At 54.3% G+C, this 22,234-nt stretch overlaps 1 protein-coding gene across 1 annotated transcript in view; it reads right to left on the bottom strand.

Annotated features, from left to right (window-relative positions):
• Positions 1-21,921, bottom strand: part of LOC137311221 (transcription factor Sp7-like) — a 55,530-nt gene extending 33,609 nt beyond the window's left edge. The window contains exon 1 of the mRNA XM_067978540.1: positions 21,709-21,921. Coding sequence (XP_067834641.1) covers positions 21,709-21,921 — 213 coding nt within the window. The remainder of the gene's footprint in view (positions 1-21,708) is intronic.
• Between the last annotated feature and the right edge of the window lie 313 nt (positions 21,922-22,234).

Raw genomic sequence — 22,234 nt, 5'->3', positions numbered from 1 at the left:
ATTAGGAGAGCGAGGAAGATTAGGAGAGGGGGGAGATTAGGAGAGGGGGAAGATTAGGAGAGTGAGGGAGATTAGGAGAGTGAGGAAGATTAGGAGAGCGAGGGAGATTAGGAGAGTGAGGGAGATTAGGAGAGTGAGGGAGATTAGGAGAGGTGGAAGAATTGGAGAGCGAGGGAGATTAGGAGAGTGAGGGAGATTAGGAGAGTGAGGGAGATTAGGAGAGTGAGGAAGATTAGGAGAGCGAGGGAGATTAGGAGAGTGAGGGAGATTAGGAGAGTGAGGGAGATTAGGAGAGGTGGAAGAATTGGAGAGCGAGGGAGATTAGGAGAGTGAGGGAGATTAGTAGAGCGAGGAAGATTAGGAGAGGGGGAAGATTAGGAGAGCGAGGGAGATTAGGAGAGTGAGGGAGATTAGGAGAGGGGGAAGATTTGGAGAGCGAGGGAGATTAGGAGAGCGAGGGAGATTAGGAGATTGAGGGAGATTAGGAGAGTGAGGGAGATTAGGAGAGGTGGAAGAATTGGAGAGCGAGGGAGATTAGGAGAGCGAGGGAGATTAGGAGAGTGAGGGAGATTAGGAGAGGGGGAAGATTTGGAGAGCGAGGGAGATTAGGAGAGCGAGGGAGATTAGGAGAGTGAGGGAGATTAGGAGAGTGAGGGAGATTAGGAGAGCGAGGAAGATTAGGAGAGGGGGAAGATTTGGAGAGCGAGGGAGATTAGGAGAGCGAGGGAGATTAGGAGAGTGAGGGAGATTAGGAGAGTGAGGGAGATTAGGAGAGGTGGAAGAATTGGAGAGCGAGGGAGATTAGGAGAGTGAGGAAGATTAGGAGAGGGGGAAGATTAGGAGAGCGAGGGAGATTAGGAGAGTGAGGGAGATTTGGAGAGTGAGGGAGATTAGGAGAGCGAGGAAGATTAGGAGAGGGGGAAGATTTGGAGAGCGAGGGAGATTAGGAGAGTGAGGGAGATTCGGAGTGGGGGGAGATTAGTAGAGTGAGGAAGATTAGGAGAGGGGGAAGATTAGGAGAGGGGGGAGATTAGGAGAGCGAGGGAGATTAGGAGAGTAGGGAAGATTAGGAGAGTGGGGAAGGTTAGGAAAGGGGGGAAGATTAGGAGAGTGAGGGAGATTAGGAGAGCGAGGGAGATTAGGAGAGGGGGGAGATTAGGACATTGAGGAAGATTTGGAGAGTGAGGGAGATTAGGAGAGGGGGAAGATTAGGAGATCGTGGGAGATTAAGAGAGCAAGGGAGATTTGGAGATCGAGGGAGATTAGGAGAGCGAGGAAGATAGGAGAGGGGGAAGATTAGGAGAGCGAGGGAGATTAGGAGAGTGAGGGAGAATAGGAGAGGCGGGAGATTAGTAGAGTGAGGAAGATTAGGAGAGGGGGGAAGATTAGGATAGCGAGGGAGATTAGGAGAGGGGGGAGATTAGGAGAGTGAGGAAGATTTGGAGAGCGAGGGAGATTAGGAGAGTGAGGGAGATTAGGAGAGGGGGGAGATTAGGACAGTGAGGAAGATTTGGAGAGCGAGGGAGATTAGGAGAGGGGGAAGATTAGGAGATCGAGGGAGATTAGGAGAACGTGGGAGATTAGGAGAGTGAGGGAGATTAGGAGAGCGAGGGAGATTAGGAGAGGGGGAAGATTAGGAGAGCGAGGGAGATTAGGAGAGCGAGGAAGATTAGGAGAGCGAGGGAGATTAGGAGAGTGAGGGAGAATAGGAGAGGCGGGAGATTAGTAGAGTGAGGAAGATTAGGAGAGGGGGGAAGATTAGGATAGCGAGGGAGATTAGGAGAGGGGGGAGATTAGGAGAGTGAGGAAGATTTGGAGAGCGAGGGAGATTAGGAGAGTGAGGGAGATTAGGAGAGGGGGGAGATTAGGACAGTGAGGAAGATTTGGAGAGCGAGGGAGATTAGGAGAGGGGGAAGATTAGGAGATCGAGGGAGATTAGGAGAACGTGGGAGATTAGGAGAGTGAGGGAGATTAGGAGAGCGAGGGAGATTAGGAGAGGGGGAAGATTAGGAGAGCGAGGGAGATTAGGAGAGCGAGGAAGATTAGGAGAGCGAGGGAGATTAGGAGAGCGAGGGAGATTAGGAGAGCGAGGGAGATTAGGACAGCGAGGGAGATTAGGAGAGCGAGGGAGATTAGGAGAGCGAGGGAGATTAGGAGAGCGAGGGAGATTGGGAGAGCGAGGGAGATTCGGAGAGTGAGGGCGATTAGGAAAGGGGGAGATTATGAGAGTGAGGATGATTTGGAGAGCGAGGGAGATTAGGAGAGGGGGAAGATTAGGAGAGCGAGGGAGATTAGGAGAGCGAGGGAGATTCGGAGAGCGAGTGAGATTAGGAGCGGGGGAAGATTAGGAGAGCGAGGGAGATTAGGAGAGTGAGGGAGATTAGGAGAGGGGGAAGATTAGGAGAGGGGGAAGATTAGGAGAGGGGGAGATTAGGAGAGCGAGGAAGATTAGGAGGGGGAAGATTAGGAGAGCGAGGGAGATTAGGAGAGTGACGGAGATTCGGAGAGGGGGGAGATTAGTGGAGTGAGGAAGATTAGGAGAGAGAGAAGATTAGGAGAGGGGGGAGATTAGGAGAGCGAGGGAGATTTGGAGAGTGGGGAAGATTTGGAGAGCAAGGGAGATTAGGAGAGTGAGGGAGATTAGGAGAGGGGGGAGATTAGGACAGTGAGGAAGATTTGGAGAGCGAGGGAGATTAGGAGAGGGGGAAGATTAGGAGATCGAGGGAGATTAAGAGAGCGAGGGAGATTTGGAGATCGAGGGAGATTAGGAGAGCGAGGGAGATTAGGAGAGCGAGGGAGATTAGGAGAGGGGGAAGATTAGGAGAGCGAGGGAGATTAGGAGAGCGAGGAAGATTTGGAGAGTGAGGGAGATTTGGAGAGTGAGGGAGATTAGGAAAGGGGGAAGATTAGGAGAGCGAGGGAGATTTGGAGAGCGAGGGAGATTTGGAGAGCGAGGTAGATTAGGAGAGCGAGGGAGATTAGGAGAGTGAGGGAGATTAGGAGAGCGAGGAAGATTAGGAGAGCGAGGGAGATTAGGAGAGCGAGGTAGATATGCAGAGCGAGGGAGGTTTGGAGAGCGAGGGAGATTAGGAGAGCAGGGAAGATTTGGAGAGTGAGGACGATTTGGAGAGCGAGGGAGATTAGGAGAGTGAGGAAGATTAGGAGAGGGGGGAGATTAGGAGAGCGAGGGAGATTAGGAGAGCGAGGAAGATTTGGAGAGTGAGGGAGATTTGGAGAGTGAGGGAGATTAGAAAAGGGGGAAGATTAGGAGAGCGAGGGAGATTTGGAGAGCGAGGGAGATTTGGAGAGCGAGGGAGATTAGGAGAGCGAGGGAGATTAGGAGAGCGAGGGAGATTAGGAGAGCGAGGTAGATATGCAGAGCGAGGGAGGTTAGGAGAGCGAGGGAGATTAGGAGAGCAGGGAAGATTTGGAGAGTGAGGAAGATTTGGAGAGCAGGGAAGATTAGGAGAGCGAGGGAGATTAGTTGAGCGAGGGAGATATGGAGAGTGAGGAAGATTTGGAGAGCAGGGAAGATTAGGAGAGCGAGGGAGATTCGGAGAGTGAGGAAGATTAGGAGATCGAGGGAGGTTAGGAGAGTGAGGAAGATTAGGAGAGCGAGGGAGGTTAGGAGAGCGAGGGAGATTAGGAGAGCGAGGGAGATTAGGAGAGCGAGGGAGATTAGGAGAGCGAGGGAGATTAGGAGAGTGAGGGAGATTAGGAGAGGGGGAGATTAGGAGAGCGAGGGAGATTAGGAGAGCGAGGGAGATTAGGAGAGCGAGAGATTAGGAGAGCGAGGGAGATTAGGAGAGCGAGGGAGATTAGGAGAGCGAGGGAGATTAGGAGAGCGAGGGAGATTAGGAGAGCGAGGGAGATTAGGAGAGCGAGGGAGATTAGGAGAGCGAGGGAGATTAGGAGAGCGAGGGAGATTAGGAGAGCGAGGGAGATTAGGAGAGCGAGGGAGATTAGGAGAGGGGGAAGATTAGGAGATCGAGGGAGATTAGGAGAGCGAGGGAGATTAGGAGAGCGAGGGAGATTAGGAGAGTGAGGGAGATTAGGAGAGCGATGGAAGATTTGGAGAGCGAGGGAGATTAGGAGAGCGAGGAAGCAGTGATTGAAAGGGTGGTGGGAGTGAGAAAGGGGATAGTTTGTGTAGAGGATGAAGGGTTAAGCATCGCCAAGGGAAAAGTGGAAAGGGGATGTGAAGAGGCTGTGTGAACTTGCTTTTATTCAGTGCTTTATACCTCCTCGGGATGTCCCAAATGCTTTTCAGCCAATGAAGTACTTTGGAGTATCGTCAATGTTGTAATGTAGGGAAATGGTCAGCCAACAGAAGCAGCGATGTGATAAATGACCAGATCATCTGTTTTTTAATGATGTTGGTTGAGGGATAAATATTGGTCCCAGGACACCGGGGAGAACTCCCCCCCCTACTCGTCTTCGAAATAGTGGCCGTGGGATCTTTAACAACCACCTGAGAGGGGCAGACGGGGGGCCTTGTCTCTCAATTTCACTCTCTCTCTGTCATTATCTCTCTCACTCTATCTCTCACTTTATCTCTATTGCACTCTCTATCTCTATTTCACTTTAAATCGCTCTTTCTCTCTTCCTCACTCTCTCTACCTCACTATCTCTCCCTACCTATCTCTATCTTACACTTTCTGTCTCACTATGTCCATGTCTCTATCTCACCATCTCTCTATCTCACTCTCCCTATTACTATATTTCCCTATCTATCACAATCTCTCTCCATCTATCTTATATCTCATTCTCTCCCCCATCTCACTATATCTCTCTATTGCTATCTATCTCAATCTCTCCCTATTACTTTCCACCTATCTCTCTATATCTCACTTTCTCTCCATCTCACTCTCCATCTATCTCTATATCTCTCTATCCATCCATCTCTATATATCTCACTCTCTCAATCTCTCTCCATCTCACTCTCCATCTATCTCTCTATATCTCACTCCCTTTCTACCTCACTCTCTCTATCTCACTCTCTCTCCATCTCACTCTCCATCTATCTCTCTATATCTCACTCCCTTTCTACCTCATTCTCTATCTCGCTCTCTCTCCATCTCACTCTCCATCTATCTCTCTCTATCTCACTTGCTATCCATCTATCTCTCCCTATCTCACTCTCTCTCCATCCATCTCTATATATCTCACTCTCTCAATCTCTCTCCATCTCACTCTCCATCTATCTCTCCACGTCTCACCCCCTTTCCCCCTCACTCCATCTCCCTATCTCCACCTACCTCAACCTCTCCATCTCACTCTCCATCTATCTCTCTATATCTCACTCCCTTTCTACCTCACTCTCTCTCACTCTCCATCTATCTCTCTATATCTCACTCCCTTTCTACCTCACTCTCTCTCTCACTCTCCATCTATCTCTCTATATCTCACTCCCTTACTACCTCACTCTCCATCTATCTCTCTATATCTCACTCCCTTACTACCTCACTCTCTATCTCACTCTCTCTCCATCTATCTCTCCATATCTCAATCCCTTTCTACCTCACTCTCTCTCTATCTCGCTCTCTCTCCATCTCACCCTCCATCCATCTCTCTCTATCTCACTCTCTCTCCATCTCACCCTCCATCTATCTCTCCATATCTCACTCCCCTTCTACCTCACTCTCTCTCTATCTCGCTCTCTCTCCATCTCACCCTCCATCCATCTCTCCACGTCTCACCCGCTTTCTACCTCACTCCATCTCCCTATCTCCACCTACCTCAACCTCTCCATCTCACTCTCCATCCATCTCTCAATATCTCACTCTCTCTCCATCGATCTCTCTATATCTCACTCTCCCTCCATCTCACTCTCCATCCATCTCTCTCTATCTCACGGTCTCTCCATCTATCTCTATATCTCAATCCCTTTCTACCTCACTCTCTCTCTATCTCGCTCTCTCTCCATCTCACCCTCCATCCATCTCTCCACGTCTCACCCCCTTCCCCACCTCACTCCATCTCCCTATCTCCACCTACCTCAACCTCTCCATCTCACTCTCCATCCATCTCTCTATATCTCACTCTCTCTCCATCTCACTCTCCATCCATCTCTCTATATCTCACTCTCCCTCCATCTCACCCTCCATCTATCTCTCCATATCTCAATCCCTTTCTACCTCACTCTCTCTCTATCTCGCTCTCTCTCCATCTCACCCTCCATCCATCTCTCCACGTCTCACCCCCTTTCTACCTCACTCCATCTTACTATCTCCACCGACCTCAACCTCTCCATCTCACTCTCCATCCATCTCTCTATATCTCACTCTCTCTCCATCTCACTCTCCATCTATCTCTCTATATCTCACTCCCTTTCTCCCTCACTCTCTATCTCACTCTCTCTCCATCTCACCCTCCATCTATCTCTCCATATCTCAATCCCTTTCTACCTCACTCTCTCTCTATCTCGCTCTCTCTCCATCTCACCCTCCATCCATCTCTCCATGTCTCACCCCCTTTCTACCTCACTCCATCTCCCTATCTCCACCGACCTCAACCTCTCCATCTCACTCTCCATCCATCTCTCTATATCTCACTCTCTCTCCATCGCACACTCCATCTATCTCTCTATATCTCACTCCCTTTCTACCTCACACTCTCTCTATCTCGCTCTCTCTCCATCTCACCCTCCATCCATCTCTCCACGTCTCACCCCCTTTCTACCTCACTCCGTCTCCCTATCTCCACCTACCTCAACCTTTCCATCTCACTCTCCATCCATCTCTCTATATCTCACTCTCTCTCCATCCATCTCTCTATATCTCACTTGCTCTCCATCCATCTCTCTATATCTCACTCTCCCTCCATCTCACTCTCCATCCATCTCTCTCTATCTCACGCTCTCTCCATCTATCTCTATATCTCAATCCCTTTCTACCTCACTCTCTCTCTATCTCGCTCTCTCTCCATCTCACCCTCCATCCATCTCTCCACGTCTCACCCCCTTCCCCACCTCACTCCATCTCCCTATCTCCACCTACGTCAACCTCTCCATCTCACTCTCCATCCATCTCTCTATATCTCACTCTCCCTCCATCTATCTCTCCATATCTCAATCCCTTTCTACCTCACTCTCTTTCTATCTCGCTCTCTCTCCATCTCACCCTCCATTCATCTCTCTCTATCTCACTCTCTCTCCATCTCACCCTCCATCTATCTCTCCATATCTCACTCCCTTTCTACCTCACTCACTCTATATCTCACTCCCCTTCTACCTCACTCTCTCTCTATCTCACTCTCTCTCCATCTCACCCTCCATCCATCTCTCCACGTCTCACCCCCTTTCTACCTCACTCCATCTCCCTATCTCCACCTACCTCAACCTCTCCATCTCACTCTCCATCCATCTCTCAATATCTCACTCTCTCTCCATCTATCTCCCTATATCTCACTCTCCCTCCATCTCACTCTCCATCCATCTCTCTCTATCTCACGGTCTCTCCATCTATCTCTATATCTCACTCCCTTTCTCCCTCACTCTCTATCTCACTCTCTCTCCATCTCACCCTCCATCTATCTCTCCATATCTCAATCCCTTTCTACCTCACTCTCTCTCTATCTCGCTCTCTCTCCATCTCACCCTCCATCTATCTCTCCATATCTCACCCCCTTTCTACCTCACTCCATCTCACTATCTCCACCGACCTCAACCTCTCCATCTCACTCTCCATCCATCTCTCTATATCTCACTCTCTCTCCATCGCACACTCCATCTATCTCTCTATATCTCACTCCCTTTCTACCTCACACTCTCTCTATCTCGCTCTCTCTCCATCTCACCCTCCATCCATCTCTCCACGTCTCACCCCCTTTCTACCTCACTCCGTCTCCCTATCTCCACCTACCTCAACCTTTCCATCTCACTCTCCATCCATCTCTCTATATCTCACTCTCTCTCCATCTATCTCTCTATATCTCACTTGCTCTCCATCCATCTCTCTATATCTCACTCTCCCTCCATCTCACTCTCCCTCCATCTCACTCTCCATCCATCTCTCTATATCTCACTCTCTCTCCATCGCACACTCCATCTATCTCTCTATATCTCACTCCCTTTCTACCTCACACTCTCTCTATCTCGCTCTCTCTCCATCTCACCCTCCATCCATCTCTCCACGTCTCACCCCCTTTCTACCTCACTCCATCTCACTATCTCCACCGACCTCAACCTCTCCATCTCACTCTCCATCCATCTCTCTATATCTCACTCTCTCTCCATCTCACTCTCCATCTATCTCTCTATATCTCACTCCCTTTCTCCCTCACTCTCTATCTCACTCTCTCTCCATCTCACCCTCCATCTATCTCTCCATATCTCAATCCCTTTCTACCTCACTCTCTCTCTATCTCGCTCTCTCTCCATCTCACCCTCCATCCATCTCTCCACGTCTCACCCCCTTTCTACCTCACTCCATCTCACTATCTCCACCGACCTCAACCTCTCCATCTCACTCTCCATCCATCTCTCTATATCTCACTCTCTCTCCATCGCACACTCCATCTATCTCTATATCTCAATCCCTTTCTACCTCACTCTCTCTCTATCTCGCTCTCTCTCCATCTCACCCTCCATCCATCTCTCCACGTCTCACCCCCTTCCCCACCTCACTCCATCTCCCTATCTCCACCTACCTCAACCTCTCCATCTCACTCTCCATCCATCTCTCTATATCTCACTCACTCTCCATCCATCTCTCTATATCTCACTCTCCCTCCATCCCACTCTCCATCTATCTCTCCATATCTCAATCCCTTTCTACCTCACTCTCTCTCAATCTCGCTCTCTCTCCATCTCACCCTCCATCCATCTCTCCACGTCTCACCCCCTTCCCCACCTCACTCCATCTCCATCTCACTCTCCACCCATATCTCTAGCTCGCTGGAATCTCTCCCTAACTCACTCGCTCTCTCATTTTCTCCGCTGTATTGCCCCAGTTGAATGTTTCTGGGCCCTTGCCTTTAACCCAACGACTGACGCCTGTATTCCGTCTTGCCCCCAACCCCAACCCCCATCCTGCTCTCGCCCCCACTGCCACGAGAGAAGTGAACTGAACTGACATGAGATAATAATGTTTATTTTTGTTAGCCAGTCTGTTTTCTGCTTGTGCGTATGGTACTTTTTCTTCTGGGGGGGTGGGGGAGGTTTGAAATGTACTCACCACAAGGCTGGAATTAGGAACTAGGAGACCTAGCTGGATAATTACCTTTGCAGGAGGAAACTGTCCACTTGTGTTTTTCCTGGGACAGACAAATCCAGTCTTGTGGCAGCTTACATCCTTTGCCAGCCCTATAAATAACGCATCCCCCACCGCACCCCTTCCCCTCCGGTCCCCCGCCCCCCACCCCCTGCAAAAATAAAATGGTAGCCAGTTTGCCTGGCGTTTCAAATTGGGTACAGCTGTGATTCTCTTCAAAAACAGAAGAGCTGCTTTCATTCACACAGTCAGTCCCTTTGGCCGAGCCCTTCCAGGATAATCCTTGAGCAACATAGGAGTATAGGAACAGGAGGAGGCCATTCAGCCCCTCTCAAGCCTGTTACACAGGAACAGGAGGAGGCCCATTCAGCCCCTCTCGAGCCTGTTACACAGGAACAGGAGGAGGCCCATTCAGCCCCCCTCGAGCCTGTTACGCAGGAACAGGAGGAGGCCCGTTCAGCCCCCTCGAGCCTGTTACACAGGAACAGGAGGAGGCCATTCAGCCCCTCGAGCCTGTTACACAGGAACAGGAGGAGGCCATTCAGCCCCTCTCGAGCCTGTTACACAGGAACAGGAGGAGGCCCATTCAGCCCCTCGAGCCTGTTACACAGGAACAGGAGGAGGCCACTCAGCCCCTCGAGCCTGTTACACAGGAACAGGAGGAGGCCACTCAGCCCCTCGAGCCTGTTACACAGGAACAGGAGGAGGCCCATTCAGCCCCTCTCGAGCCTGTTACACAGGAACAGGAGGAGGCCCATTCAGCCCCCCTCGAGCCTGTTACACAGGAACAGGAGGAGGCCACTCAGCCCCTCAAGCCTGTTCTGCCTTTCAAGCAGATCATGGCTGATCTGTACCTCAACTCCATTTACCCTCCTCTGCTCCGTGTCCCTCGATACCCCAAAAAAATCTATCGATCTCAGTCTTGAAAGCTCCAATTGACCCCCGGCCCCGACAGCTTTTTTTGGGGGAGAGAGTTCCAGATTCCCACTCCCCTTTGTGTGAAGAAATGCTTCCCGACATCACCCCTGAACGGCCCGGCTCTGATTTTAAGGTTCTGCACCCCCGCCTTGTTCTGGACTCCCCCCACCAGAGGAAATAGTTTCTCTCTATCGACCCTATCGAATCCTTTAATCATCTCAAACCCCTCGATGAGATCACCCCTTAATCTTCGACACTCGAGGGAATACAAGCCACTCCCTTCATCAACCAGATACGCACTGGACGGGTACGTAAACTGGAGCTCGTCCAAAACTCCTGCTTGCCCCGTATCCTAACTCGCACCGAGTCCCGTTCACCCCTCACCCACTGTGTTCGCTGACCCACATCGGCTCCGGGTCAGGCAACGCCTCGATTTTAAAATTCTCATCCTCGTTTTCAAATCCCTCCATGGCCCTCCCCCCCCTCCCTCTCTCTGTAACCTCCTCCAGCCCCTACGACCCTCCCAGATCTCTGCGCTCCTCCAATTCTGGCCTCTTGTCCATCCCCCCGATTTCCATCGCTCCCACCATTGGCGGCCGTGCCTTCAGCCGCCCGGGCCCCGAGCTCTGGAATTCCCTCCCTAAACCTCTCCGCCTCTCTCTCTCTCTCTCTCTCTCCTTTAAGACGCTCCTTAAAACCTACCTCTTTGACCAGGCTTTTGGTCACCTGTCCCTAATATCTCCTCATGTGGCTCGGTGTCTGATTTTGTCTGATTTATGCTCCTGTGAAGGGCCTCGGGGGGACGCTGGATAAATGCAAGTTGATGTTGACTCAAACTGTCCTGGGCTTGAGAGTAGCTAAAAAAAAAAAAAATAATACAGGCTTCTGGCTCCATGTACCCCTACGATCAGAAGTCCGTGCGATGTATGTGTGGACGTTGGGTGAGTGCAGGATTGGGCTGGTCTGTGAAGCCCCGCATTGCTGAATAGCCCACCAACAAACCGCTCGGCTAAAGTACTAGAGTGTGGCGGCACCTGCAGAAACTTAGTCCAGCAACAGAGGAAGGGGGAAAGAAAGCTTTGGCGGGGGGGGGGAGCGGGTAGGAGAAAAAGGAGATTGTTCCCCCTTCCGTGGCTCAGTGGGTATCTCTCTCTCGCCTCTGAGTCAGAAGGTCGTGCGTTCGAGCTCCCGCTACTGAGGGAGCGCTGCGCTGTCGGAGGGTCAGTCCTGAGGGAGAGCTGCACTGTCGGAGGGTCGGTACTGAGGGAGAGCTGCACTGTTGGAGGGTCAGTACTGAGGGAGAGCTGCACTGTCGGAGGGTCAGTACTGAGGGAGTGCCGCACCGTCGGAGGGTCAGTACTGAGGGAGCGCCGCACTGTCGGAGGGTCAGTACTGAGGGAGTGCTGCACTGTCGGAGGGTCAGTACTGAGGGAGAGCTGCACTGTTGGAGGGTCAGTACCGAGGGAGCGCCGCGCTGTCGGAGGGTCAGTACTGAGGGAGCGCCGCACTGTCGGAGGGTCAGTACTGAGGGAGCGCCGCACTGTCGGAGGGTCAGTACTGAGGGAGCGCCGCACTGTAGGAGGGTCAGTACTGAGGGAGCGCCGCACTGTCGGAGGGTCAGTACTGAGGGAGCGCCGCACTGTCGGAGGGTCAGTACTGAGGGAGCGCCGCGCTGTCGGAGGGTCAGTACTGAGGGAGCGCCGCACTGTCGGAGGGTCAGTACTGAGGGAGCGCCGCACTGTCGGAGGGTCAGTACTGAGGGAGCGCCGCGCTGTCGGAGGGTCAGTACTGAGGGAGCGCCGCGCTGTCGGAGGGTCAGTACTGAGGGAGCGCCGCACTGTCTGAGGTCCCGTCTTTCGCATGAGACGTTAAACCGAGGGCCCCGTCTGCCCCTCTCAGGTGGGTGCAAAAGATCCCGCGGCCGCTATTTGGAAGAAGAGCAGGGGGGGGGGAGTTCTCCCCGGTGTCCTGGGGGCCGATATTTATCCCTCAACCAACATCGCTGAAAGAAAACCAGATTATCCGGTCATTTATCACATCGCTGTTTGTGGGATCTCGCTGTGCGCCAATTGCCTGCCGCGCGTTTCCCGCCTCACAGCCACGCTTGAAAAAAGTACTTCAGCGGCTGTAAAGCGTCCCGAGGACGCGCGAGAGGCGCTGGACACGTGCAAAGTCCTTACTTCCACCTGGACGCATTTTTTTTTATTTTTGTCAGCCAGACGCTTTAATCCCCTCGCTGGGCACTGGGAGACAGAGCTGAGATGTGAGTGAGGGGCTGAGTGATGCAGTGAAAAGCCAGCTCGTTGAGACTGGCTTGGCTCTTCCCTCCATCTCCGAGTTCAATTGTCTGGCCCCCCCCCACCCCCCTCCCTCCCTCCCTCCCTCCCTCCCTCCCCGGCAAACCCCCTCACCACATCAAACGGCCTTTAATGAACCCTTGCAAACGCTGCCCGACCTACACTTAAAAACTGCTTCTCTGCAGATTCTCGAGTGGGACGAGCTATGCCAGCAACTGGCAGGGTGGAGGGAGGAAGCACACGGTCCCCTTTGCAAATTCCAGCACAAAATTCGCCCAGAGATCTCATGATTCCGATCATTTTTTCCCGAACTTTTCAAAATTGAGGTTTTTTGGGTTAAACATCAAATATTGCAAGGGATGCCTTCGGGTTGAGTAATACCAGTAGTATTTCGCATTATATTAATGCCAGGGGAAGTATTTTTCATTAAGTTGAAATCTTTAAATGACGCTGGGGGTTTGGGGGAGGGAGGGGCCACTGTTCCTCAGGGTTATCTGTGTGCCGGGAGCCCTGTTTTTGTTGTGCAAGGGCACCAAGAGATGTGGGGCTGAGGTGCAGGTCACCGGCTGATTGATACCAGCTCGGTCTCAGTGGGGAGCTCTCGCTGCCCCCCCTCTGAATCAGAAAGCTGTGCTTTCGAGCCCCCACTCCAGAGACTCGAGCCCGATAATCCGGGCCGACACTCCCGGCGCAGTGCTGAGGGAGCGCCGCGCCGTCGGAGGGTCGGTACTGAGGGAGCGCCGCGCTGTCGGAGGGTCAGTACTGAGGGAGCGCTGCACCGTCGGAGGGGCAATACTGAGGGAGCGCTGCACTGTCGGAGGGTCAGTACTGAGGGAGCGCTGCACCGTCGGAGGGTCAGTACTGAGGGAGCGCCGCGCTGTCGGAGGGTCAGTACTGAGGGAGCGCTGCACCGTCGGAGGGTCAGTACTGAGGGAGCGCTGCACTGTCGGAGGGTCAGTACTGAGGGAGCGCCGCACTGTCGGAGGGTCAGTACTGAGGGAGCGCTGCAATGTCGGAGGGTCAGTACTGAGGGAGCGCTGCACCGTCGGAGGGGCAGTACTGAGGGAGCGCTGCAATGTCGGAGGGTCAGTACTGAGGGAGCGCTGCAATGTCGGAGGGTCAGTACTGAGGGAGCGCTGCACCGTCGGAGGGGCAGTACTGAGGGAGCGCTGCACTGTCGGAGGGTCAGTACTGAGGGAGCGCCGCACTGTCGGAGGGTCAGTACTGAGGGAGCGCCGCACTGTCGGAGGGTCAGTACTGAGGGAGCGCCGCACTGTCGGAGGGTCAGTACCGAGGTAGCGCCGCACTGTCGGAGGGTCAGTACCGAGGGAGCGCCGCACTGTCGGAGGGTCAGTACTGAGGGAGCGCCGCACTGTCGGAGGGTCAGTACTGAGGGAGCGCCGCACTGTTGGAGGGTCAGTACTGAGGGAGCACCGCACTGTCGGAGGGTCAGTACTGAGGGAGTGCTGCACTGTCGGAGGTGCCGTCTTTCGGATGAGACATTAAACCGAGGCCCCGTCTGCCCCTCTCAGATGGGTGTAAAAGATCCCACGGCCACTATTTCGAAGAAGAGCAGGGGGGAGTTCTCCCCGGTGTCCTGGGGCCGATATTTATCCCTCAACCAACAACTAAAAAAAACAGATTATCTAGACATTATCTCATTGCTGTTTGTGGGATCTTGCTGTGTGCAAGTTGTCTGCCGCGTTTTCTACATTACAACAGTGACCGCACTTCAAAAAAAAAAGTACTTCATTGGCTGTAAAGCGCTTTGGGACGTCCTGAGGCGGTTTAAGGTGTTGTATCACCCTCCCCTGCGCTCGCTGACCGACATCGGCTCCCAGTCCGGCAACGCCTCGATTTTAAAATTCTCGTCTTTGTGTTCAAATCCCCTCCGTGGCCTCCTCGCCTCCCTCTCCCTATCTCTGTAACCTCCTCCAGCCCCTACGACCCTCCCAGATCTCTGCGCTCCTCCAATTCTGGCCTCTTGTCCATCCCCCCCGATTTCCATCGCTCCCACCATTGGCGGCCGTGCCTTCAGCTGCCCGGGCCCCGAGCTCTGGAATTCCCTCCCTAAACCTCTCCGCCTCTCTCTCTCTCTCTCTCTCCTCCTTTAAGACGCTCCTTAAAACCCGCCTCTTTGACCGGGCTTTTGGTCACCTGCCCCTAATATCTCACGATGTGGCTCGCTGTCGATTTTTTTTGTCTGATTTGCGCTCCCGTGAAGGGTCTCGGGGGACGTTTCGCCACGTTAAAGGCGCTGACCTAAACTCAAGTGCCTCCTTTCTCTAATTGTACGGAAGGCCGAGCGTTTGACTGCCGACCGAGCTCTCCCTGGAGACTGTCGCGCACCCACCATCACTCCCAGAGATGTGGCACATTTTTAAAGTAGAGGTCGCTCAAATAAAAATGTTTTTTCTTTCGTTCTCCGAACGCACAGGCAGAGGGATGTGGATTCTCTGTCCCAACGTGTCCGGGCAGGAAGCTGCTGGTTTTCGAGGCTTTGGAGAACACTTAGAGTCGCAGTGTAGCCGAGGCGCTTGCTTTAAAGGCAACAGTTGCTGCTCCGCACAATGCCGGGGGTCATTCGGTCTGACGAAACCCCGTCATTTCCCTGCCGCTTGTGAACAGACGGTATCACCGAGCGACGGAATAATTACACTCAGGCGACGGGTACTCACTCCTTCAGTGAGTACCCTCCGACAGTGCGGCGCTCCCTCAGTACCGACCCTCCGACAGTGCGGCGCTCCCTCAGTACCGACCCTCCGACAGTGCGGCGCTCCCTCAGTACTGACCCTCCGACAGTGCGGCGCTCCCTCAGTACCGACCCTCCGACAGTGCGGCGCTCCCTCAGTACTGACCCTCCGACAGTGCGGCGCTCCCTCAGTACCGACCCTCCGACAGTGCGGCGCTCCCTCAGTACTGACCCTCCGACAGTGCGGCGCTCCCTCAGTACTGACTCTCCGACAGTGCGGCGCTCCCTCAGTACTGACCCTCCGACAGTGCGGCGCTCCCTCAGTACTGCCCCTCCGACAGTGCGGCGCTCCCTCAGTACTGACCCTCCGACAGTGCGGCGCTCCCTCAGTACTGCCCCTCCGACAGTGCGGCGCTCCCTCAGTACTGACTCTCCGACAGTGCGGCGCTCCCTCAGTACTGACCCTCCGACAGTGCAGCACTCCCTCAGTACCGACCCTCCGACAGCGCAGCGCTCCCTCAGTCCTGACCCTCCGACAGTGCAGCACTCCCTCAGTACTGACCCTCCGACAGTGCGGCGCTCCCTCAGTACTGACCCTCCGACAGTGCGGCGCTCCCTCAGTACTGACCCTCCGACAGTGCAGCGCTCCCTCAGTACTGCCCCTCCGACAGTGCAGTGCTCCCTCAGTACTGCCCCTCCGACAGTGCAGTGCTCCCTCAGTACTGACCCTCCCACAGCGCGGCGCTCCCTCAGTACTGACCCTCCCACAGCGCGGCGCTCCCTCAGTACTGACCCTCCGACAGTGCAGTGCTCCCTCAGTACTGCCCCTCCGACAGTGCAGTGCTCCCTCAGTACTGACCCTCCGACAGTGCGGCGCTCCCTCAGTACTGACCCTCCCACAGCGCGGCGCTCCCTCAGTACTGACCCTCCGACAGTGCAGCGCTCCCTCAGTACTGACCCTCCCACAGTGCGGCGCTCCCTCAGTACCGACCCTCCGACGGTGCGGCGCTCCCTCAGTACCGACCCTCCGACAGTGCGGCGCTCCCTCAGTACTGACCCTCCGACAGTGCGGCGCTCCCTCAGTGCTGACCCTCCGACAGTGCGGCGCTCCCTCAGTACCGACCCTCCGACAGTGCGGCGCTCCCTCAGTACCGGCCCTCCGACAGTGCGGCGCTCCCTCAGTACCGACCCTCCGACAGCACGGCGCTCCCTCAGTACTGACCCTCCAACAGTGCGGCGCTCCCTCAGTGCCGACCCTCCGACAGTGCGGCGCTCCCTCAGTACCGACCCTCTGACAGTGCGGCGCTCCCTCAGTACCGACCCTCCGACGGTGCGGCGCTCCCTCAGTACCGACCCTCCGACAGTGCGGCGCTCCCTCAGTACTGCACTGGGAGTGTCGGCCTGGATTATGTGCTCCAGTCTCTGGAGTGGGGGCTCGAACCTCTGACCTTCTGACCAGAGGCGAGAGAGGGTGCTACCCACTGAACCACAGGTGGCACTCCCTGGGCTAATACGCAAAATATGGCCGTCCGGAGGAGTGTAGGAGGGAGAGGGTGTTGTCAACACCTTAGAAAGTGTTTAAAAGTAGAGCGATGTTCCAGATTAGGCAGCAGGAAGAACGCGGGCAAATATCACTGAAAAGGTTTCATCCATGTGCGTGTGCACGTATCAGGAGCGTGGAGAATTTGTGTGTGCCTGTGTTTGTGTGGGTGTGTGGGTGTGTGTGGGTGTGCACGTGGGTGTGCGTGAGAGTGTGTATGTGAGTGTGTGAGAGCATGTATGTGTGTGAGAGTGAGTGTGTATGTGAGTGTGTCTGTGTGAGAGTGTGTATGTGAGTGTGTGAGAGCATGTGTGAGTGTGTATGTGAGTGTGTGAGAGCATGTGTGAGTGTGAGTGTGTATGTGAGTGTGTGAGAGCATGTGTGAGAGTGTGTATGTGAGTGTGTGAGAGCGTGTGTGAGTGTGAGAGTGTGTATGTGAGTGTGTGAGAGCATGTGTGAGTGTGAGAGTGTGTATGTGAGTGTGTGGGTGTGCGCGTGGGTGTGTGTGGGTGTGCGCGTGGGTGTGCGTGAGAGTGTGTATGTGAGTGTGTGAGAGCGTGTGTGAGTGTGAGAGTGTGTATGTGAGTGTGTGAGAGCATGTGTGAGTGTGAGAGTGTGGATGTGAGTGTGTGAGAGCGTGTGTGAGTGTGAGAGTGTGTATGTGAGTGTGTGAGAGCATGTGTGAGTGTGAGAGTGTGTATGTGAGTGTGTGAGAGCATGTGTGAGTGTGAGAGTGTGTGAGAGTGTGTATGTGAGTGTGTGAGAGCATGAGTGTGTGAGAGTGAGTGCGTCTGTGTGAGTGTGTATGTGAGTGTGTGAGAGCATGTGTAAGTGTGAGCATGTGATAGCATGTGTGAGTGAGAATGTGCGAGGGTGTGTGAGTGTGTGAGAGTATTTGCGTGAGTGAGAGTGTCAGTGTGTGTTGGAGTGTGTGAGAGTGTGTATGAGTGTGAGAGTGTGTGAGAGTGTGTGAGAGCATGTGTGAGTGTGAGAGTGTGTGAGAGTGTGTGAGAGCATGTGTGAGTGTGAGAGTGTGTGAGAGTGTGTATGTGAGTGTGTGAGAGCGTGAGTGTGTGAGAGTGAGTGCGTCTGTGTGAGAGTGTGTATGTGAGTGTGTGAGAGCATGTGTGAGTGAGAATGTGCGAGGGTGTGTGAGTGTGTGAGAGTGTTTGCGTGAGTGAGAATGTCAGTGTGTGTTGGAGTGTGTGAGAGTGTGTGTGTGTGTGTGTGTGTGAGCGTGTGTGTGTGTGTGTGAGACTTTCTGTCTCTGGGGTAGGTGGAGGAGAGGCCGGGGGGGGGTGGGTGGTGGGGAGTCCTCCGACTCTTGATGCCGCACAGACCCCGAGCGTAGGGGAGTGGTGGCGGGGAGGGAAGGAGGGAGGGAGGGAGGGAGCCCGTCTGCCTTTGAGCGGAGCGGAGCGGAGCCTCTTTCCCCGGTGGAGAGGGGTTGGAGAAACCCCTGGTCACATCTGCCACGTTGCTGAATGCTATCTCAGCAGGGTGGCCGAGTGGGCATAGCTTCCTGCCTCTGTGGCGGACCAGTCTTGCCCTCAATGAGATGTCTGGAGCCTTTGGGATCTGGCAAAGTGATGAGCTCCCGCGGGCGGGAGCCACAGACGCTGTGGCGGGTGACGCCTACACTCAACATTTAGGACTCTTGGTAATCATCTTTTCATTTTTACTTCTCTCTCTCTCTCTCTCTCTCTCTCTGTGTCTCTCGCTCTCTCTCTCTCTCTCTCTCTCCCTCGCTCTCTCTCTCTCTGTTCCGAGGCAGACCACATACACTAAAACCACAACTTCAAGCGATGCAAAAATAGGGGAATAATAGATCTGAAAAAATTATAGGATGCTCAGAATGAAATTAAGGTCGCGTCCATAAGGGTTCGGTTTAACCCCGTCAGTGATTTTTTTACTCATCTGCAACTTGCATTTATTTACAGCGCCTGTAACGTAGTAAAACGTCCCCCGAGACGCTTCACAGGAGCGTAAATCAGACAGAAAATTGAAACCGAGCCGCATAAGGAGATATTAGGGACAGGTGACCAAAAGCTCGGTCAAGGAGGTAGGTTTTAAGGAGGAGAGAGAGAGAGGCGGAGAGGTTTAGGGAGGGAATTCCAGAGCTTGGGGCCCGGGCAGCTGAAGGCACGGCCGCCGATGGTGGGAGCGATGGAAATCGGGGGGGGATGCGCAAGAGGCCAGAATTGGAGGAGCGCAGAGATCTGGGAGGGCCGTAGAGGCTGGAGGAGGTTACAGAGATAGGGAGGGAGGGGCGAGGAGACCGTGGAGGGGATTTGAACACGAGGGCGAGAATTTTAAAATCGAGGCGTTGCCGGACCGGGAGCCGCTGTAGGTCAGCGAGCGCGGGTCGGGGATGGGGTGACGGGTGAACGGGACTCGGTGCGAGTTCGGATACGGGGGAGGGGGGGCGGCAGAGTTTTGGAACGAGCTGAAGTTTACGGGAGGGCGGACGATGGGAGGCCGGCCAGGAGAGCGCTGGGATCGTCGAGTCTGGAGGCGAAAAAAGGGCGCGGACGAGGGTTTCAGCGGCGGATGAGCCGAGGCAGGGGGGCGGCGGAGACGGGGCGATGTTACGGAGGGTGGGAGTAGGCAGACTCGGCGATGGAGCGGATATGGGGGTCAGAAGCTCAGCTCAGGGTCGAACGGGAACGCCGAGGTTGCGGACGGTCCGGTTCGGCCTCAGGCAGCGGCCGGGGAGAGGGATGGAGTCGGTGGCGGGGGGGGAACAAAATGGAACTCGCTCTGTGAGCGCAGAATTTAATCCAAAAGACCTCTGCACAGACCTGATTAACGTCTTTGACACGTCACAAAGGAGGTTGGAATGCTTGTGGTGACTGTCCTAATCACAATCTTGGCGACTGTAGAAACGCAAAGTTGCATTGGGGTTTCGAGTACATATAAAACGATTGGGCCAATGTGGTTTGGGAACTTTTCTGAAGAACTTTTGGCTACAATTTTTTTTCTTTATATATTATGTTAAAAAAAAAAACTCACTTTCCGCACAGTTGGACGGGGAGAGAATTTTTTCATTCTTTCTTTCGGGGGGAAAGGACACATCGAAAATAAAGTTTGAAGTGTATTGTCCTTGATCGGGAACATTAACATTCAGGACCCTCGAGCCTGTTACACAGGAACAGGAGGAGGCCGTTCAGCCCCCCTCGAGCCTGTTACACAGGAACAGGAGGAGGCCGTTCAGCCCCCTCGAGCCTGTTACACAGGAACAGGAGGAGGCCCATTCAGTCCCCTCGAGCCTGTTACACAGGAACAGGAGGAGGCCCATTCAGTCCCTCTCGAGCCTGTTACACAGGAACAGGAGGAGGCCGTTCAGCCCCCTCGAGCCTGTTACACAGGAACAGGAGGAGGCCGTTCAGCCCCCTCGAGCCTGTTACACAGGAACAGGAGGCGGCCATTCAGCCCCTCGAGCCTGTTACACAGGAACAGGAGGAGGCCCATTCAGTCCCTCTCGAGCCTGTTACACAGGAACAGGAAGAGGCCGTTCAGCCCCCCTCGAGCCTGTTACACAGGAACAGGAGGAGGCCGTTCAGCCCCGTCGAGCCTGTTACACAGGGACAGGAGGAGGCCATTCAGCCCCCTCGAGCCTGTTACACAGGAACAGGAGGAGGCCCATTCAGCCCCTCTCGAGCCTGTTCCGCCATTCAGTCAGATCATGGCTGATCTGCATCTTAACTCCATTTACCCTCCTCTGCTCCGTGTCCCTCGATACCCAACAAAAAATCTATCGATCTCAGTCTTGAAAGCTCCAATTGACCCCCAGCCTCAACAGTTTTTTTGGGGGAGAGAGTTCCAGATTCCCACTCCCCCCTTTGTGTGAAGAAATGCTTCCCGACATCAACGGCCGAGCTCTAATTTTAAGGTTCTGCCCCCCCCCACCTTGTTCTGGACTCCCCCCACCAGAGGAAATAGTTTCTCTCTATCGACCCTATCGAGTCCTTTAATCATCTCAAACCCCTCGATGAGATCACCCCTTAATCTCCTACACTCGAGGGAACACAAGCCCAGTCTGTGCAACCTGTCCTCGGAATTTAACCCCTTTTAGCCCCCACCCCGGGTATCGTTCTGGTGAATCTGCTCTGCGCCCCCCTCCGAGGCCGATATATCCCTCATGAGGGGGCGGGGGGGGTGGCCAGAACTGAGGGCGGTGTCTCCAGATGGGGGTCGGACCAGAGCTTTCTATAACTGGATCATAACTTCCACCCCTGTCATATTCCAGCCCCCTCGAGATAAAGGCCAACATCCCACTGGCCTTTCTGATTATTTTTTCTACTTGTCCGCTAGTGATTTCTGCACCCGGACCCCCCCTAAACCCCCCCTGCTCCTCCTCAGTTCCTGGCTCCTCGCCATTTAGAAAATTCTCCGATCTCTCTTCCTTACGATGACCCCCCCACCCCGCCCTTGCATCCCTTCCTGCAAACACCTCGCTCGACCAACACCTAGAGGCACGTTATCTGGGTCGGCCTGTCTCGTCGCCACTTGTGGGATCTCGCTGTGCGCGAATTTGGCTGCCCTCCCCCCCGCCCCCACCCCCGTTTCCCGACGTCGCAAGAAGAAAAAGCGCTCCGTCGGCCGTGAAGGGCTTTGGGGGCGTCCCGAGGTTGTGAAAGACGCTGGATGAATGCGAGTCTTTCTTTCTTCGAGGGAGAACAGGGGATTGCGCACATTTCTCCGAAGTTAAATGACGGGGTGTGTTTTTGAAGTGTGCAGTTTATGGGAATGTGGTTTGGTTGGAAGCAGGCTGTAATTACGGACGATAATGGCGGCCGGTCATTTCATGTTGAAAGAGGGTATGTATTTAAGGGACCGGCCTCTCTCGATCTGACGGGGCCCAGAGTGCGGTGACATGGTTAAGAATAATTTCAGCCTGCCAGTTCATCGCGTAATTCTTTTTTCAAGGGGCAAGAGTCCAATTATGTACTGGCTGGGTCACTTGTAAACAACGTGATTTAAAAAAAAAATAATGAGAATCAGGACTGTTTTCTATTACATCGCCATCCAGAGACTCCACTGCCTCACATTGTCCTCGGTCCCCGCTACGAGCTGCCAGCGGCTTCTCTGGCCACTGAGACCGCTTACTTCCCGCTCCCTAACATCGCCCGTCTCCGTCCCCTGCCTCAGCCCCGTCCGCTGAAGCCCTCGTCCGTGCCCTCTGTCCCCTCCAGACTCCACTATCCCAACGTTCTCCCGGCCGGCCTCCTCGTCTTCCGCCCTCCGAGAACACCAGCTCATCCAAAACCCTGCCCCGTATCCTAACTCGCACCGAGTCCCGTTCGCCCGTCAAACCGACGCCCCCCCTCGCGCTGCGCTCGCTGACCCACATCGGCTCCCGGTCCGGCAACGCCTCGATTTTAAAATTCTCATGCTCGTTTTTTAAATCCCCTCCATGGCCTCCTCGCACCCTCCTCCCTATCTCTGTGACCTCCTCCAGCCCCCTACGACCCTCCCAGATCTCTGCGCTCCTCCGATTCTGGCCTCTCGCGCGTCCCCCCCCCGATTTCCATCGCTCCCACCATTGGTGGCCGTGCCTTCAGCTGCCCGGGCC

This window comes from Heptranchias perlo, unplaced genomic scaffold (genome assembly GCF_035084215.1).
Source record: "Heptranchias perlo isolate sHepPer1 unplaced genomic scaffold, sHepPer1.hap1 HAP1_SCAFFOLD_308, whole genome shotgun sequence".
Lineage (NCBI taxonomy): Eukaryota > Metazoa > Chordata > Chondrichthyes > Hexanchiformes > Hexanchidae > Heptranchias > Heptranchias perlo.
This window is presented reverse-complemented; position numbering and strand designations above follow the sequence as displayed.